This window comes from Magnolia sinica, chromosome 8 (assembly GCF_029962835.1).
Source record: "Magnolia sinica isolate HGM2019 chromosome 8, MsV1, whole genome shotgun sequence".
Lineage (NCBI taxonomy): Eukaryota > Viridiplantae > Streptophyta > Magnoliopsida > Magnoliales > Magnoliaceae > Magnolia > Magnolia sinica.
Window position 1 is genome coordinate 55,081,367 of NC_080580.1, and position 20,702 is coordinate 55,102,068.

General features: G+C 36.5%; 1 protein-coding gene across 4 annotated transcripts in view; it reads right to left on the bottom strand.

Annotated features, from left to right (window-relative positions):
• LOC131253331 (anaphase-promoting complex subunit 1) overlaps positions 1 to 20,702 on the bottom strand; it is a 206,160-nt gene that overhangs the window by 63,851 nt on the left and 121,607 nt on the right. For all 4 annotated transcript variants that reach the window (XM_058254294.1, XM_058254292.1, XM_058254295.1 and 1 more), the window contains 2 exons: positions 14,031 to 14,111; positions 7,222 to 7,293 (listed from right to left, as the gene is read on the bottom strand). In XM_058254294.1, coding sequence (XP_058110277.1) covers positions 7,222 to 7,293; positions 14,031 to 14,111 — 153 coding nt within the window. The remainder of the gene's footprint in view (positions 1 to 7,221; positions 7,294 to 14,030; positions 14,112 to 20,702) is intronic.

Below are 20,702 nucleotides of genomic sequence, written 5' to 3' on the forward strand. Positions count from 1 at the left end.
CCACCTTGATATGTTTGTGAGATCCACTCCGACTATTATATGTGTAATCCCATGTTAGGTTCAACACCAAAAAATCAAGCTAGCCTGTAATTCAAGTAGCCCACACAAAAGGAAACAATTGGTAGAGAGACGTCCACCCTTGAATTTTACAGGGCCCACCATGATGATTATATGAAATTGACTCCATTAGACGCCACAACAAAATTTAGGCACAAGCACCAAAAATCTTGCCCATCCGTGATTCATGTGGGCCACTACAAGGAAATAAGTTTAGAGAATGAGCATTGCCCATACACTATTTCCAATCATGTAGTCCAACTAAATCACAAATGGGGTTAATTTTTGGGCCCTAGGTCTAACATGGGGTAACGAACCTGGTGAACTGATAGGATTTGACTAAACATTGTGGTAGGGCCCACCTGAATCATCAGGATCCCTATTCTCTAATTAAAAGGCATGCACAAATTGTACATGTGTACGATGCAGTACAATGCTTATATGCATGCACTCAAAATTTTTTATTCATGTCATATATTAACTCAAATTAAACCAATTAAATCTCATTGCTGAATCAGGAGAAAAAACCTAATTTTTGGGTTACAAGACATAATATGGACAGTTTAATTTTAATTGTTTGACGTCATCTGTGCAATTTTTAAAAATAATTATATGATTGTGTTTTCATACGTCTTCAATGATTTATGAATTATATTAGTTGATTTTGAACATAATTGCATCACTTTGTTAGACAGTGTATAGTTGAGGAGACTATACAAAGGAAACTTGTTATGAGCAGTTATTTTTTTGTAATCTTTTGATTTCCAAGCGTGTAATGATGAGTTTTTTAACATCCCCAGGCAATAACCAATATGTTTCCATATCCCAAGGATGCGATACATCCATCGATACTGATACTAGTACTAGGGTTGGGGAGATATTTGTGCAATGTGCAAATTGGCTTTTGCAGGTTTACTTCAAACACTTCAAACATGGAGATGGAGTATATTCGAGCATGACTTTTACCAATCCTCTTGGTCAAAAGATAATTGTTCTTCTGAGTCCTCACCTATACCATCAATTTAAGCTAATTTACCTATTCCCCTTCAAAAGGGTATCCGTTCATGTCCTCAACATCCTATTTCCAACTTTGTTCCATCCAATGGTTTAGAACATTCATTTAAACAATTTACTTTGTCTCACCACTTGTCTATTCCTTGTTCTCTCCAAGAGGCTTGTGATGGGTGGAAGCAAGCCATGGAAGAAGAGATGGTTGCATTGTATTAAAATCAAACTTAGACATTGACTGAATTACCTGCTAGAAAGTGTGCAGTGTGGTGTAGATGGGTGTATACAGTAAAAAACAATCTTGATGGCTAAGTGAATCATTTAAAAGCTTGTTTAATTGCAAAATGATGTTCTCAAACTCTTAGAGTCAACTATTTAGAGACCTCACCTGTGGCAAAGCTTCACTTGATACGTGTGGTTGTTTCCATTGATACAATTTCAAATTGGCCACTATATTAGCATGATGTGAAGAATGCTTTTCTTCATGGAGAATTGATTGAAGAAGTTTACATGGAGCAACTACCTAGGTACATTGCTCAAGGAGAGTCACAAAAGGTATGTCGTCTCAAGAAATCAATTCATAGGTTGAAACGGTCTCTAAGATCTTTGTTCAAAAAGTTCAGTAATGTGGTGTTCGAAATCAGGATGAAACATGCCAGGTTGACTACTTTGTTTTCACAAGGGAAGTAGACATGCACTATTGTGTTGGTTGTAAGTCTAGATGGCATCATCATGATAGGCAGTGGAAGTACAAGCATGGTATGCCAAATCGGTTACGTATCGGCCGTATCGGCCGATACGTAACGGTAACGGTGCGAACCGTTACCCGTTTCGGGGCCGAAACGGCCGATTCGATTTTTTGTACCCGTATCGGCCGATACGGGCGTAACGGGCCGTTACGGGCCCGAAACGGTAACTTTTTTTTTTTTTTTTTTAGCTCTGTTTTTTTGAAACCTCTTGCTTCCAAACTGTTTCTAACTCCCTCTACTACTAATTTCGACCAACCTTAGCTAGGTATTTGATAGAAAAACACATTATATTATAGATTTTTTTGAATCAAAGCTCGGTGGGCCATTTTTCAAAAATTCGTCAAAAATAGGTATTTATACTTTTTTTAATATATTTTGCTGTTTTAATCATGTCATATGATGTGTTAATCATAGTAGAACATGTTAATGTACATTTTACAGATTTGGGGTGCCATTTAATAATTTTTTAATTTTTTTTCTATTTACGCATGAATTTTGGCCCCTTTTTTTAAAATTCGAAAAATCAGTTTTTAATGGTTGTTTTGCTGTTTTAATCATGCCATTTGACGTATTAATCATAGTAGAACATGTTAATGTGCATTTTACAGATTTGGAGTGCCATTTTATATTTTTTTAATATTTTTTTCTATTTACGCATTTATTTTGGCCCTTTTTTTGAAAATTCGAAAAACCATTTTTAAATGATTCTTTTGCTGTTTTAATGATGTCATATGATGTGTTAATCATAGTAGAACATGTTAATGTGCATTTTACAGATTTGGGGTTCCATTTTATATATTTTTTATATTTTTTTCTATTTACGCATTTATTTTGGCCCTTTTTTTGAAAATTCGAAAAATCATTTTTTAATGATTCTTTTGCTGTTTTAATGATGCCATATGATGTGTTAATCATAGTAGAACATGTTAATATGCATTTTACAGATTTGGGGTGCCATTTTATATTTTTTTCTATTTACGCATTTATTTCGGCCCTTTTTTTGAAAATTCGAAAAATCATTTTTTAATGATTCTTTTGCTGTTTTAATGATGCCATATGATGTGTTAATCATAGTAGAACATGTTAATGTGCATTTTACATATTTGGGGTGCCATTTTATATTTTTATTTTTATTTTTTTCTATTTACGCATTTAGTTAGGCCCTTTGTTTGAAAATTCGAAAAATCATTTTTAATGATTCTTTTGCTGTTTTAATGATGCCATATGATGTGTTAATCATAGTAGAACATGTTAATGTGCATTTTACATATTTGGGGTGCCATTTTATATTTTTTTTCTATTTACGCATGAATTTTGGCCCTCAAAAATAATTGCAAACACCTAAATGTAAGATATTTTCATATTACATTCATTCTAATATATCTATCATTGATAGTAGATAGTTAGAAAATTAAATATATGAATTTTGTAGTCAAATTCAGGTTATCTGGTTCATAAATTCATCAGACAGTCCGATACAACTTCTCACTAAAGAGTGGACCGTTACACCACCATAAACATGTTCCAATTTATAAATGAATGCATATTTGGAATGCTTAGAATATTCCGGATTTAATCCATATTTTTTCATATTTTTTTGGCAAAAAAAAAAATTTTGCGCCGTTACGCCCCCGTATCACCGTTACGCCCCCGTATCCGTATCGGTTTTGGAGGTCACCGTTACGCCAACCGATACCGATATGGGACACCTTGAGTACAAGTATTGACAAGTTGGAGAAATTCTTACAACAACGTTGTTATACGAATGACTTGGGCCGTCTTCAGTATTTCTTAGGCATTGAGGTGGCCAAGTCCAAGATGGGATTAAATTGTCACAGTGAAAATATGTGATGGATTTATTGAATGAAACAGGTCTTTTCAGACCCAAGCCTATGAACTCACTGGATTAAAAAAAAAAAAAAAACACTTAATGTGGATCACGGTAAGTTATTGATGAGCCAAGGAAATATCGTCAACTTGTTAGAAAATTAACTTATGTAACAATTACCTAACCTTATACTGTCAGCGTGGTTAATCAATTTCGGCACGCTCTACTATACTTTTGTAGGTAGCAACCTTATCACTTGAAAAAGTAAGAAGAATAAGAGTTGCGGCCCGTTCAAGTGTTGATGAAGAATACAGGGCAATAGCCAATAGCCCCTGTGACTCATTTGGCTAAAGACATTGATGTGCGAACTTGGGTTTATAGTCAAAGTTCCCATGATGCTGTATTGTGATCATCGGGTTGTCTCTCATATTGTCAACAACCCTCACATTGCTCAAGGAGAGTCACATAAGTTATGTCATCTCAAGAAATCAATTCATAGGTTGAAACGGTCTCTAAGATCTTTGTTCGAAAAGTTCAGTAACGTGGTGTTCGAATTCAGGATGAAACGTGCCAGGTTGACTACTCTGTTTTCACAAGGGAAGTAGACATGCACTATTATGTTGGTTGTAAGTCTAGATGGCATCAACATGATAGGCAGTGGAAGTACAAGTATTGACAAGTTGGAGAAATTCTTACAACAACATTTTTATACGAATGACTTGGGCCGTCTTCAGTATTTCTTAGGCATTGAGGTGGCCAAGTCCAAGGTGGGATTAAATTGTCACGGTGAAAATGTGTGATGGATTTATTAATGAAACAGGTCCTTTCAGACCCAAGCCTATGAACTCACTTGATACAAAAAAAAAAAAAAAAACCTTAATGTGGATCACGGTAAGTTATTGATGAGCCAAGTAGATATCGTCAACTTATTAGAAAATTAACTTATGTAACAATTACCTAACCTTATACTGTCAGCGTGGTTAATCAATTTAGGCACGCTCTACTATACTTTTGTAGGTGGCAACCTTATCACTTGAAAAAGTAAAAAGAATAAGAGTTGCGGCCCGTTTAAGTGTTGAGGCAGAATACAGGGCAATGGCCAATAGCCCATGTGACTCATTTGGCTAAAGACATTGATGTACGAACTTGGGTTTATAGTTAAAGTTCCCATGAGGTTGTATTGTGATAATCAGGTTCTCTCATATTGTCAACAACCCTACCTATCATGGGATGACCAGGCACATTGAGCTCAACTGCCTCTTCACCCAAGAGAAAGTTGCTTGCAAGGAAATTTACATGCCATTCGTTATACCAAGATCAACTGACAGATATATATGCTCCAATTTATATATCTATATATATATATATATATATATATATATATATCTATATATATGTGTGTGTGTGTGTGTGTGTGTGTGTGTGTGTGTGATTGTCATCAGATATGGGCTTTTCTATGGCTCATCTACAACACATTTATGTTTAGGACGTAATACACTCTTTCTTTTGCTACTAAAGGCATTATTGTAATAATTCGAAACCATGTCAATAGCTAAGAGAGAGGAGAGGCGTGTGAACCCTAATCTCTCCTTTTCTCTTCCCTTTTCATTCTCTTTTATCAATCAGGCCACACTTCTTAACTCTAACAATGAAATAATCCAGCTTACATTTTTATGATTGAATTGGTGGACCATAATTTATCTATCAACATCCACTTGATATAATTTGGGGAATTTAATGCAACTGGCTGCATTATAGCACCAAACATCCTCCACAATCAAAAGTATGCTCCATCTCCTATCCTCACTTCAAATCATAGAAGCCTATCATCGAAATGAAAGGCAAATTATTTGGTTTGTCAATTGAAGGGGTGATAGGAGATGGAAAGCCAATTGATACAATCTAGAGGTTCTACAACAAAGGACTACATTATAACGCCGAATATCCTCCAAAATCGTAAGTATGATCATTAACAATCCTTTGATTGCTTCTGAAATTTCTTTCTTCTAATCCATCTACTGCTTTACAAATGCCTGAACATTCATGTCTATTATCCTTCTTTACACCATAGGATAAAGACACAATGGTCATGGCTGCTTTTCTCATGTGAATTTTAGGATGGCACTTTTCGGAGCAAGATGGTGTGCATTTATAGGAGCATTGTTTTCTTTTGGAGGATTATTTGTCTCTCTAGAATCAACTCAACTCAAAACTACTTGCTAGCTATGTCAGATCAATGTGGGCTGCCTTCATTGCCTCCGTCAGTTGAATTGTTTGTGACATCTAACATCCAACAAGCAGATCATCCTATTAAGTTTCTTTGTTTACCAAATTTCATGACTATTGTCGTTGATATTTTATAATTAGTTTAATTGTACTTTACATCTTCTTCTGTGTCATACTTCTCATCTTGATACTCCTTTCCATGGGTGTACATATTTCCGATGTCTTTTTTCACAATTATAAAAGTAGGCTCCATTAAATATTCCAATAGCCTATAATAAAAGTAGCTCTGCTAATCGATGAAGTTATTGAAGCGTGCGCACGCGCGCGCACACACACTCACACAAGTAATGCTCAAATGCAACTAGTCGTATGTCCAACTAGTTGGCGTGAGGGGCCCAGCATGGTGTTTGTACAACATCTTTCCCATCCTTTAGGATTATCCCATAATGAAAATGATATGCCCCAAAAATCAGGTTGATCCGACTATTAGGTAGCGTACACCATAGAATACCATGAAACAATACCTAAAAAGTTCACATTCACATGAAGCATCACATTTTCATGGTTAGATTGTCCTGATTTTTGGCCATCATATTTTTATGGTGGGACAGCCTTGCTGGACAGACCAGATTATCTTTAAGACTTATTTCTATATGCCATTTTTCTCTATTCCAACATTAGTTTGTTCGAATACCATAACTTTTCTACCTATATTCTCCCAACAGTTGGCCCAAAAAGAGTTGTATCTCAAAAGAAAATTAAGATGTAAAAATCATTTGGAAGTTGCAATATCTTAGGAAAGAGGCAACATTATTATCAATTGCCTGTCAAGCCATCTTACATTGAAGAACTAATAAGTTGTAATCTTATAGAAAGAGTTTCTAAGTACACCTTTAACTTTACAAAGAAGCATCAAATATAATAATTGCAATTAACAACAATTCTTGTAGCTCAAAACACATGATAATTTTTTTTCCCTGCCACAAGCAAACAGATTAAATTCCAGAATAAAGATAATCCAACCAGAAGTGAAGGAACAAAATTAGATGAATGTGAATTAAGCACCTAACTGCACAAAGTGGGTTTGGAAGCAGAAAGTGGATTTTAGATGGTTACTAAAAGAGATGCCCACATAAGTGTATGAATAAAACATATTTAGAAGGTTAAAATAAGACATAAATTGGTAGAAATATTTAACATTTGTTTCATTGATGCAATGAAAGAGTTTGATTTTCAAGATGGAACCATGAGAATTCCATAGCAAGAGCACAGAATTCTGAGATTCTAGCTACCATGAAGGAAAAGTCACCTTTGCATATAGAAAAATAAATAAATAAAAACAATGGTTGATACCTGCAAAAGTGTCGGTAATTCCAATTCTGGAAAGGAAGATGGATGCCGAGAAGGAATATGAAGATAAATAGTCTGAAAGAAACCATTAATATGTAGATTGTATATAATATCAAAATGCATTACGATATAAAAAATAATAATAATAATAAATAAATAAATAATAATAATAAATAATCATGAACAAAACCTCTATGAGCAGCTTTTATTGATCAAGAGTCAAACACAAAATACTGAATTCCAAAGATTTGACTTTCCAAAAATTGACTTTCTATGTCATTTCTATAACTTTGAACTAAAATCCGCTTCTTTTTTTCAGCATTCGTTGTATTCCACTTTTAGTCTTTTAATTAACCATGTAGAATAGGGACACGTAGACTAATTGCAAGAGTAATTATAATTTACACAAAAATTAACATAAAAAACTACACTAGATATGTAATTATATACATGTACAATACATTAAGACATCAAATAAGCTCCATAGTAACCAATACTGAAGATAAAAGCAACTTGTACATTTAGTTATCTAATCCTTACTGCCAGCAGGTTGGTTCCATATTCCTTCAGTTTTATCCTTCAATTCCCTGTACCAAGCATCTAGGTCTCTACATAAAGGTTGGATTTTCATCCTTAAGGGAAATACAACCCTTCCAGATAAATGTGGAGCATTGTCCAGTGTCTTTAATGATGATTTCACATGCTTTACATGAGTTCATTTTCTGATGAAAGAAATCTAATTTACTGGAAATTTTGAAATTCCCTTGAAAAGGATTGAGAACTGATTCGGAATGAAGACAGGTCACTCAGTCTGATTAGGGAAAGAATACTTGTTAAAGGAATCCCACATAATATGGATCAAAAAAAAGTTCAAAATAATAGTCAAATCCTGATTCACAAAAAACTGAGAATAGAGAGAGGGAAGATCTTACGGCTGAATTAACAAATCTAAAAGATCACTGTATGCAGATTCCAATAAATCTAGACTTTAAAATATGTCCAAACAACAGTCAACATCAAAAAGATTATTGCTACAATCAGATTTCGGCAATTCTGGAGGAAGAACTGCCCAAAAAGTCCGGTGAATACAAACTTCCATCAAAGGGCTGCAACCACAAACCAACTTTTAATATATATATATATATATATATATATATATATATATATATATATATATATATATATATATATATATATATATATATATATATATATATATATATATAATTAAAAAAAAAAACTGAAAAGAAAATTTTAAAACCTTGATTAAAGAAATATTGTCCAGCAAAATCTCCTCTAAGATCTCAAAGAAAGAAAAGAAACGGAAAAAAAAAAAAGCTGAGTCTCAAGCCTCAAATAAAACCTCAGCTTGAATTCGAACTCCAACACAAATCTCAAAAACCTTTAAAAATCTCCAACTGCGAGTCTTCCCCTCTCTAATCAAATCAGATCAGTTGGTAAAAAACACTCATGACCCTCAAAACAAGATGAAATACATGTATAAAAGAAGAAGAAAAACAAAAGAGAAGAAGAAAACTAAGGAACAAATTAAAAACCCTAGGAACAATCCCTAGGCTCTGATAACATGTTAAGAAGAAAAGCTTTGAAAGAAAGGAAAGACCACTAGGGTTAGGCGTCCAACCCTATTTTATTTATAAAACAAAATAAGAAAATTACATAAAATACCCCCAAGTAAAAAGGCGTAATTAGAAACAAGGAAAAAAATAAAAACCTAAGAAATAACATAAAACTAATAGGCCCGAAGGCCCACAACGAAACAAGGGCCCCATGACAAGCCCAGATATATTATAACATCCATCAAGCTTCTTTATATTCAAATTTTAAGTAATCATAGGTGAGAGTTCAAAGAGCACATTTTGTTTCCCGAAATTCCTTGCAGCTCCAGTATGGGTTTCTTTGTTTGTATTGTCCAATTGATTCCCATTAACATTTGATGTAAATAAAATAAATAAATAAATAAATTTTTTTTTTTTTTTTTAAAAAGACTGATCTAGGGGAAAAGAAGAACTCACTCACAAAACATAATGTTGCATTCTCATAGTGGAAAAGAAAATTAGTAAAATTCAATGATCTAGCAACTTCACAAATTGGACCATCTCCCACGTGGTAAACCAACTAGTTGGATAGACATTGCACTATGGCCTCATCCACATATTGCAAAAGAATCATTACCAATAGGAATTCAAGAAAATATTAATAGACAACACCATCTACAATCTAGGCACCCAAAACTACATTGAAATCATTAAGATCAACAATAACAAGATACATAGGAACAAGTAATTTGTCCATATCATATTCTGCTCGATGCATCAGATTTGGGGATATTTTGGAACATCAACATTGGAACTGACCAATGTTGTCATTATCGTACAATAAACGATACCAATCATACATCTGAATCACATTTTCTAGTGAATCGTACGATCAAATTGTGAATCGTACAATTTAGATCGAATTGTAGGATTCGATAATCGTACTTCAAAACCGGCAGCACCCAGTCAAAAAATCGAAAATTTTCAATTTTTTTTGTCTTTTCTTTTTTTCTTTTTTATTTTTTTTAAGGAATTTCTGTTTTAAAGTGTATTTATGCCCCAACATTAATACAAAAACATATCTTTTGCAACTTTTGAGAGATTTTGGAGACTTTTAGAGCTTGTGGGCCATAGGAAACCTAGAGAAAGAAAACAAGATATCTTTTTCGTCGCTCAATGGAATCGAACACCGCTTGTTGCATTCAATTTCTACATTGAAATAGGTAAGAATACATGTAAAATATTCAACTATTACTTTCTATTTCATTTCGTTCATATATTGGTGAAAATATAGGTTTTTAGGAAAAGAAAAATAAAATATTTTGATTTTTTTCATTTTTTACAGTTTTTTGCAATTCTTTTTTAGGGTTTTTGTGTTTAAAAGTTATTTATGCCCCACATACATTATAATATCACTTCTTTTCTTTTTTTGAAAAGATAGTGGTAAGATTTGGAGTTTATGTGGGCCTAAATAGTTTTTTTTTTTCAAGAGTTTTCTCATTTATTTCAAATTGAAACTAGTTTTCTCTAATTTTTAATCAATTTATAATCTTCTATGTTTGTATGGGGCCAAAATAGTTTTTTGCTTATGTATATAGGCTTGGCTTGTCACGTGTGTTTCCGACTTGCCATGTTGGTTTGTTTTGAGCATTGAAGATGAGAAAGAAATCGAAGACGAAGGACGATGATCTTATGTGGGACTATTGTTCAAAGATGGATGAGAACAATAATTTACACCTAAGATGCAATTTTTGTGGGAAGGCATATTGGGAAGTTGTGTTTCAAACGAAACATCACCTAGCCCAAACAAAGAAGAATGTTGCAGCATGTCTCCAAGTAGGTGATGAGGTAGCAAAAAAATTCAAGAAATTATTAGATGGTAATGTTAGCAAGAAGAAGCAGCAAGAAGAGATGACATATAATGTTGGAAGGGTTCTTATATTGATGATGTCAATGAAATGGGTGGTGGAAAAAGAAAGAGAACAATGAATGATTTAATGGGAAAGTGTGGGCTAAAAGAAAAACAAGAAGCACTGTAAACAAAATCTGAAAGAATGGAGATAGAGACAACGTGTGCCTATCTATTTTGCGTTTCCTATATGCGAATGCCCTACCATTCAACCTTGTAAAGAGCCAATTCTTCACACCAATGATGGAAGCGGTTGTTGCATTTGGGCCGGAATTGAAGCTATTGTCATATCATGAAGTGAGGAATAAATTTTTTAAGATGGACGTTGAGTCGATAGAGAAATCTATTGACGTCTATAAGAAGGAATTGGGGAAGGGAATGGGGGAAGACCAGATGCACGATTATGTCAGATGGGTGGATCGATGGAGTGACTCAGTCGATTATAATTTTTTCGTTAATAGTCCAAGTGGTATGGTAATTTTAAGATCTGTTTATACGTCCAATATTTTTAAAAATGCGAACAATTTGTTATGGTTGCTCAAGTCAGTGATTGATGAAGTAGGTGAAGAGAATGTTGTGAAGGTAGTTTATAGATAGTATATCCACCAATGTGAAGGCAGGTCTATTGTTATTGGAGAAGAGGAAGACATTGTTTTGGTCTCCATGTGCAGCCCATTGCATAGACCTAATGTTTCCAAACATTGGAAAGCTACAAGTTCATTTAGAGATCGTGGCAAAAGCTAGGGCCATAACGGTCTATATTTACGAACATTGTTGGGTCTTGAATTTGATGAGGAAGCACGCAAAGAGGGAGTTGACTCCACCGGCCATAACACAATTTGCTACGTGTTAATTAACTTTAAAAAGCATTCATGAAAATAAAATTGGCCTAAGGTTGATGTTTAACTCCAAAGAATGGGAAGGTAACAGCTTTTTCAAGACTACAAAGGGAAAGCATGTTCAAGACATAGTTTTGACCGATGTAGATTTTTTGTCATCTATCAAGTTTTGTTTAAAGACCATTCTCCAATTGGTCAAGGTGCTACGACTAGTTGATTCAGATGATAGGCTACCATAGGATATATTTATGAAGCAATAGATCGGGCGAAAGAGGCCATAGCAAAAGACTTGGAAGAGGTGAAGAAGCAATATTCGGCTATATGGGAAATCATATGCCAACGGTGGAATCTTCAATTGCATAGACCCTTACATGCGGCGACTTATTTCTTAAATCCGAGATTTCAGTATAATGACAATTTTAATCCGGATTTAGAGAATAAAACCGGCCTATGTGACTGTATTGAAAGAATGGCCCCTTATTTAAGACAGAGGGTCATCACTGATGAGTAGATGGATAAGTTCAAAAGGGCCTATGGTTTATTTAAAAGTCAGACAACAAAATTAACCAAAACGACAAAGCAACCAAGTAATTTTACTTACAATAATTTTGCTTCTTTGAATTTAATTGTGTACCTATTGTTTAAATAAATTATATGTGAATGTGTTTTAGGCAAGGTATTCAAAATCGGTCACGTAACGGTAACGGTCATAACCGTTACGCGTTACGGGGTCGAAATGGCCGTTACAGAAAAACGTGTCATAACGGCCTCATAACGGTCCAGTGACAACTTTTTTCAAAAAATAAAAAACGGTCGTAACGGCCGATGCGGAGGCTGTAATGGCCGTTATGGCCCGTACCATAACGATAACGGTGATGGCCGTTAGGGCCACCGTTACCATTTTGGAACACCTTGGTTTTAGGTCTATGGTGGAGAGTTACAAATACGAGAGTCCAGAATTGCAAAAGCTGTCTATTCATATTTTAGGTTTGACATATAGTGCCACTGGTTGTAAGCGCAACTGGAGCACTTTTGAGCAGGTGAGAGTGAGACATTATTGAATTTATTAATCAATTTATGAATTTACAATGTAGACTGCAGTGACCAATAGCCTTATATTATTATGTTCTTGGGCTTGCAAATACATTCAAAGAAGAGGAATAGACTAGAGCAACAAAGATTGAATGAACTCATCTTCGTAAAATATTATCTCCAGATCGATGTTCGTCATGCAAAGGGAGAGGACCAATGGCTTGATCCAATGTGCTTATCAAATATGGAATCTAATGATGAATGGATCACAAAGAAAGAAGATCCTGCACTTCCTACAGATAACACTTGGATGGACATAGGTGAATGCTTTGCTAAAGGCTTGGAGGATGTGCAAGGTGTAAGCGGATCCACATCAAGACCGGATGGGCGACGTGGTATGACTCATATAGTCATATTCTTATTGTTTACTCTTGTACAATACTCTTGTAGTCTTATAATTATAAATTAATAGTCTTACTCTTATATTATAATGAATTTTGCAACAACTATTATGTAGGTCCTAGAAAACTTGCAATTCAAACAAGGTGAAGGGAAAAGCGAAAGTACTGGAAGTAGAGGAGGAAGATAAGTTTATTTCGACTTCAAATTCTGAAGATGAAGATGATGTTGATAATGTCATTGGTGATGAGGATGATAATGGCACAACCGATGAAGAATAAATTTGTTTGGACAATTTATTTCCTTTTTGAATTATAGAAACAAGTAAATAGAGATTATACATGTCAATGAGGATGGGGAAAATGTTATTTTTTTAATCGTATAGAAAACTTACATGTACATGGGTTAGGAAAAGGGATTATTGTTTCAACTTGATTATGACATGATGATATATACATGATAAATCTTTTTTGTTTTTTACATATTGAGGACAAAATGGATGATTGATGTGTTTTTAATTTTTTTTTATATGCAATTTTTATGACATGTTTTATAAAAATCTGAAAAAATCTTTCGATTTACGATACGATATGATTCAAACCCCTTTACGATTTACGATACAAAAACGATTATGACAACATTGGAACCAACTTCCATTCCCAGCCTTTACTTAAAAACTGCGGACATTCAATATTAAACTGGAACCAAACAAATACAAAGGAAAATAGTAATTCATGGTCTTCCATATCCTGAAGATTCCAAGTTACTTTTCCATATCTACATTAGTTTTCCCCCATCTTGGGTGTAAAACCCATGCGCACGTTGTAGAAAGTGATTGAAGATCAGCCACATGTACAGAAAAACGGACTAAATACACTTGAAATGCCTTTAATTTCAGAACATCAAACATCAGTATCTTCATTAACATAAACAACAAAATAAGTGAATTTTTTTTTTTAAGAACTGTTGAGAATTGTATTTAGTCACATTACATCACTTGAAGACAAAAGATCTAAAAAAACTACAAAAGAATGGAGCAATGGAACGGAATATAAACACAATAATGCATAAGTATACCTTAGCTATTGCCGGATGCATAGTCCCCCTATGAGAGGCTGCCATACCAAGCAAAATTCCCACAGTTGTGGTATCATGTTCCTGTCATATGATGGCTTCCACAATTAGGGGGGGGGGGGGAAACAAGAAGAAGAGGAAGAGGAAGAAAAAGGAAACAAAAATGCTAGGCATATCGTCTCTCTGTTTTAAAAAAAATTAAAAATCAATTATAAATAAGATAAATAAGAGCACCAAAATTCAAAATAATCATCATCAAAGCCTTATCCCAACTACTTAAAGTTGGCTACATAAATCTCAGAAATCATGATAAAAGTTGTGGTGGGAATTTGATACCAGCTGCTGTAATGACCCTAAATTCTTGTACGCATTCATATATGCATATATTATATACACTCGAGCACACATGCAAGCAAGTTTTCACACATGTACTTACACTTTCAAACTTCTACGCACACATGCACGTGTACACACATTCACATACGTGCACGCATGTACACACATGAACACACATACACAAACACAAAGCACATGTACTTGCACACTCACACGCCCTTCCTCACACACACATGTGCCACATCCTCCCCCACACCCACTCACACACGTCACCACATTCACTCTCTCCCACAATCATGTATAATAACCATTCCTCAATTCACTCCCTCATTCCTCTCTGTAATATCCTATAAAAATGGGAAGTTTTGTTCCCAAACCTGCTATATTTGGTAACCTATTAATTTTATCACTTGCCTAATTAATTTACTTGCTTAGATAAATATCAGATGATGATTTCCATATTAGGGAAAAAAAAAAAAAAAAAAAAAAACAAAACAAAACAAAAAACAAAAACGCTCAACCATGAACCGTGAGCATAGACCACAAATCCCTACTTTACATTGAGTATGCATGAAATCTTTGATGAAACTCTAACAATAGTCATCTGTTGCAAGTAAATTCCTTAGATTGCTTCTCATGTTATCTATGGGTCATTCATACTTGCGGCCCACAAATTTTGATATAAATAGAATAATATATTTTTTTGCGTACAAAAGTAATGATACTTGTGCAGGAATACCATGAGATATCTAAGTTTTATATTTTATTCGTTGCATAATGGTATGAAACATTGCTTTACATGATTGGCTAAGGTTGTGTTTGGGCATGTGGAAGTTTAGGCCTTCAAGTCCTAGCTATGTATCTTTTCTTTTATCTTTTCTTCCAAACCATCTTAGAACTAAGGGCTCATTTGGGATCTCTACTCTAATTCAATAAGAGCTACTCCAATAAGCTCTTTGATTCGGGACAATTAACCACTTGTTCTATAAGCTCGAACTAATAGAGTATGGCGAATCAATCCCTTTATCTCATAGCCCAGGCCCCACATCCATGGGTTAGGTCCTCGCCCTCCTCTAGGGCCACAAATACCATGGGTTCCGCCCCCTCGTGGGCCCAAATCACATGGGTTCCGCCTCATACAGGTTGCCCACCCCAAGTGTGCCCCCACATCCCACAGGCCACCTCACTCGAGCCCAATGTGAAAATTCCCCTGCATTAATCACCCCCGTTGAGGAATCTCGAAAATACTCTAATACCAATTTGATGCATGACAATTAACAACTTAATATAAAAGCTCAAACTGATAGAGCATGATGAATTAATCCATTTATCTCATAGCCCAGGCCCCACATCCTTGCGTTGGTCATCGGCCGAACCCTCCTCCTGGGCCCCAAATCACATGGGTTCCGCCTCACACGAGCTACCCGCCTCACACAGGCAACCCACCCCAAGTGTGCCCCCGCATCCCACAAGCCACCTCACTCGAGCCGGTGTGAAAATGCCCCTACATTACTCTTTTTGTTCTAAGCTCTTGTTTTAAATAAGTTTGTTTGGTAAAATCACTTTTTCAAAACCAAAGAAGTTATTATTTGAAAGAAGCAAGTTTGGCAAAAATTTAAATAAGACCTTTTTTCAGAGGTAGGATGTCATTTCTAATGATTATAAGAGCAATCCAAATGGTTGTTTTAGTGGATCTCAATATAGATGGACCGTGCCCCAAATGGCAAAAGACTAGATGGCTACATACAATCTTAATGTTTAAGACATTTGAGCCATCCATAATGTCAAATATTGGATGTGGATCGTCCATCATATAGAGCCCACCTTTGATGTGGATCGTCCATCATGTGAGTCAAACCTTCAAAGTGGGTCATGCAAGGCCCATCTTGGATGTGGACCATTCATCATTAGGGGCCTGCCTTGATGTAGGCAATGTTCGAATTATCTCTAATATTATCGAAATATCTCGGATATTATCTTTATCTCTAGCCCAGCAATACTGATAACGCTAGTAGTATTAGAAATTCTAGGTATTAGCAATGTATCGCTAAGTATCACCAACGTATCAATATCGCTAATGTAATCATCAATATCTCCAACTATGTAAATTATAAGTGTCACTTGTATAGCCAATGCATCAATATCGCCAATGTATCACTAATATTTTTGATTATGTAAATTCGAGGTAATGCTCGTATAATAAGTGTATCGATGATATTTCAATAATATTGCCAATGTATTGATATCATCAAAAAAAATTTCACTGGAAAAAAAAAATGTTCAATTTTTTTTCATGGGCACATGATTGTATGTAGTGTTCAATTTCTCATTGATAATATTTCGATATTATCGATATCGCAACATGCACGATATTGAGACCACAATCTTTCATTTCCTTTCCAATTGTTGATGATTTCTTGGTGAAATATCACGTGTTGTTGATATTTTGCAATATCAATGGATGTGTGGATGGAAGGATGGATGGTTAAATAGGTCGGATGTAATGGTTAGACTGATTTCTTACAACAACATATGCTTTTAAGGCCCCATTAAATGGAAACTTGTTATGCATGCATTCTTTTTGCAATTTTTTTATTTCTAAATATGCACATATGTACATTTAAACATCTACTGAAGTTTTGCTGAGAATTCCATTATTTTCCCCATGTTTCCCCACAATTCCAGTTATCAGTGATATTATCGGCGATATCGATATTGTTTCCGTATCCTTAGCCAACGAAACTTGTAGCGATACCGATACTTCAAACACTGGATGTACGCCATCCATCATCTGGGGCCCATCATCAATGCTAATTGTCCTTTATGTGGGGCCCCTCAATGTCCACTACCCATCACCCACCACGTGGAGTCCACATGTGATGTGTCCATAGTGTGGGCTCTAATTCGGAGTGGATTGTCCATCATGTGCGGCCCACTTTTGATATCCACCATTCGTCGTGTAGGGCACACCTTCTATGTGGATGATCCATCATGTGGCCCAGTTTGGATATGGGTCATCCATCATGCAAGACATTGGATGTGGACCATCTATTAAGTGGGGCCAACTTGATGTGGATCGTACATTACGAGCAGTGTTTTCAGTAGCGATGTAGCGAAGTGTGTAGCGTACGCTACGTAGTGTATGCATGTAGCGTAATTCCCTGGTAGCATAAGCTATAGGGTATGTAGCATAAGCTATACGCTACATGTAGCATAGTGTAGTGTGTATCGTGGATAGTGTAAGCTACCTAAAATCTCTTTTTTTCAAGTGTTTTTTCTATGTTAGTTAAACACCTATTTTAAAATGGTGATGACTTATACCTATGACACATGGCACTGCATTAAATGAATCTGGACCATCCAAATTGTGGTCCATGTCGTAGATAGAGCATTTAGATCAATCCGGACCATCCAAATTGTGGTCTATATCAAAAATTTGTGATGTTTCAATAAATAAAAAAGAAGTCATACTTAGAGATGTCTAAACACAAAGAGAGAGGGATTTTGCATGGAAATAAATGATTGATGATCTGGATTCGTAATCAAGAACTCGTAGAAATTATGCATTTTGTAAATTTTATCATATGTTCTATTATTTTAATTAAAAATATTAAGGATTGTGTAGCTTATGCTACACACTATAGAGGGCCAAACGCACGCTATACGCTACACGCTATTTAAAACACTGATTATGAGGGGCCACACTTTGATGAGGGTCATCCATCATGTGAAGCCTACTTTGTCCATTATGTGGGCCCACCTTAATGTGGACCACTCATCACGTGGGCCGCACCTTCAATATGGGTCATTCATCATGTGGGCCCACCTTTGATGTCAACCGACCATCATGTGAGCCCACCTTCAATGACCATCATCCATCATGTGGGTCCCACCTTTGGTATGGACTGGCCATCGAATGGGGCCTAGTTGATGTGGATGTTTCATTATGTTGGGCCACACTTTGATGCGGATCATCCAGCATGTGGGGTGATGCAGGACAATTAACCACTTGCTCTAAAAGCTTAAACTGTTAGAGCATGGCGAATCAATCCATTTGTGCCCCTGCATCCCATAGGCAACCCCACTCAAGCTCAATGTGAAAATGCCCTTGCATTAATTAGCCCCGGTGAGGAGTGTCGAACACGAGACCTCCCGCTCTGATACCAATTTGATGCAGGACAATTAACCACTTGCTCTAAAAGCTCGAACTGTTAGAGCATGGCGAATCAATCCATTTATCTCATAGCCCAGGCCCCACATCTCATGTGTTAGGACCTCGGCCGAACCCCACTCGTGGGCCCCAAATCACATGGGTACTGCTTCACACGAGTCACTCGCCTCACACGAGCCACCCACCCCGAGTGTGCCCTTGCATCCCACAGGCAACCCCACTCGAGCCCGGTGTGAAAATGCCCCTGCATTGCGAGGCCCACCTTTGATGTTAACCGTTCATTATGTATGCCCACCTTGATGTGGACCATACATCATGTGGGGCCCCACGTTCAATATGAGCCGTTCATCATGAAGGGCCCACATTTGATGTCCACTATCCATCATGTTGGTCCCACCTTTGTTGTAGATCATCTATTATATGGGGCCCACTTGTTGTGAATAGTCCATCATGCAAGGCCACATTCTAATCCGAGCCATCCATCATGTGGGACCCACCTTTGATGTCCACCATCCATCATGTAGCCATGTAGGTCTCACCTTTGTTGTGGACCGTCCATCATGTGGGGCCCAACCTTCAATATGGGTCGTTCAACATGTGGTCCCACATTCAATATCCAGCATCCACCATGTGGGGCCCACCTTTGATGGATCTCACTGTAGTGCTTTTGCTCAAAATCATCAAATCACACCCTTAGCTTGGTGGATCACTAGAGGGCCAAAGTGGGGCTCATCTTTGATCATTAGGCCAAGGACCACGGTCCTAAAGTAGACCGTGAGTGGGCCCATCCCTATCCAAAATGGACAGTAATTGGGCGTCACACACAGTCCTACTTTCGGACTGATTTTAGAACCAGTTCGGGGCAGTTTTGGGTCCCAGCTTTGTGGGCATCAAAAGCACTTGTGGCCATGCTATTTGACTGTGGGGCCCACAAAGGACCCCTTGCATCCACCAAAACCATCAGCCTATTCTCCTTATATAAAAATTCTAATTTGCGGCTATGATCTTGTATATACATCAAAATTGCTATCTTTGAGAAATCGGGTTTATGCGCATTTTTTAGACTAATGTGGGACCCACTTGCATAATGATGATCCCACCATCATGATCAAAATGTTAGATCAGTAACCGGGCCATAAAAGTATAATTTTGATCATGAGGGTGGAAATCCATTCAACATCACCTATGTACAAATCAATGGATTTAGCCCAAGTGCCATAAAAGTGAATTTTGGGCCTAATCAAAAGAGTTGTTGGATAGCCTAGATTGGACCCATTAATAGTCTAAAAAGCCCGTGGATTTAAGATTTTGGGCCAAGTCTATAGATTATTATCTTTTTGGGCCTATTGGAAAACTAGCCATTAAATGGTTAACTTAAGCAATTTATCATTTCCATTGTAATAATTGTGATCGTGGGACACGAGAGTGGGCCCCATTGTACGGGACACATTTGGAAATAGGGATGGGCCTACATCAAGCCCACTATCCTATAAAAATATGTTTTGGGCCCTATGGGCTAAATGGGACCCACTGCGATTCCAACAATCACGGCCATGAATCTGTTGTTTTACCATAATTAGACTAATTGGTGTAAATTGTCACTTTTGGGCCTAGAATTGTGATATTGGGCTCTTATTGGACTTACGAGGAAACCTCTACTTAGAGAGAATATTTGAGGTTTGAATCATGTGAGAGGCTCATCTGAAGATGGGGTTCCAGTCCTTGCCCGAGTGGTAGACTGTGAGGAGTTTCAACACGAGGTCTTGGGTTCGAAGCCCATAGGTGGTGAAATCCCACTACAGCGTGCGTGGGTGTGTGGCAGGTGCGTGTGTAACAAAAAAAAAAAAAAAAAGGTGCTCATTTGAAGACACACTTGTGAATAGTACGATTAAATCAAGCCGTAGCGGTTTTGGGCTACTTTCAGCAGAAAGCCCACTAATGGCCAAATGTATCAACCTAAAAGATCGTATTTTGAGAGGTGCATCCATTCCTTTAGTGGCCAAAGTTTATGCGAGGCTTCAGAGTCTCTTGCAAATGAATTTGACAATACTTATGTTGATGCATCTGACAAAACTACATTAGCCACTACATCTAGCTATTATGGTTTACGTGGAGGCCGTGGTGGTCGCACTGGACGTGGCACTCCTCGTGGTGGTAGAGGCAGTAGA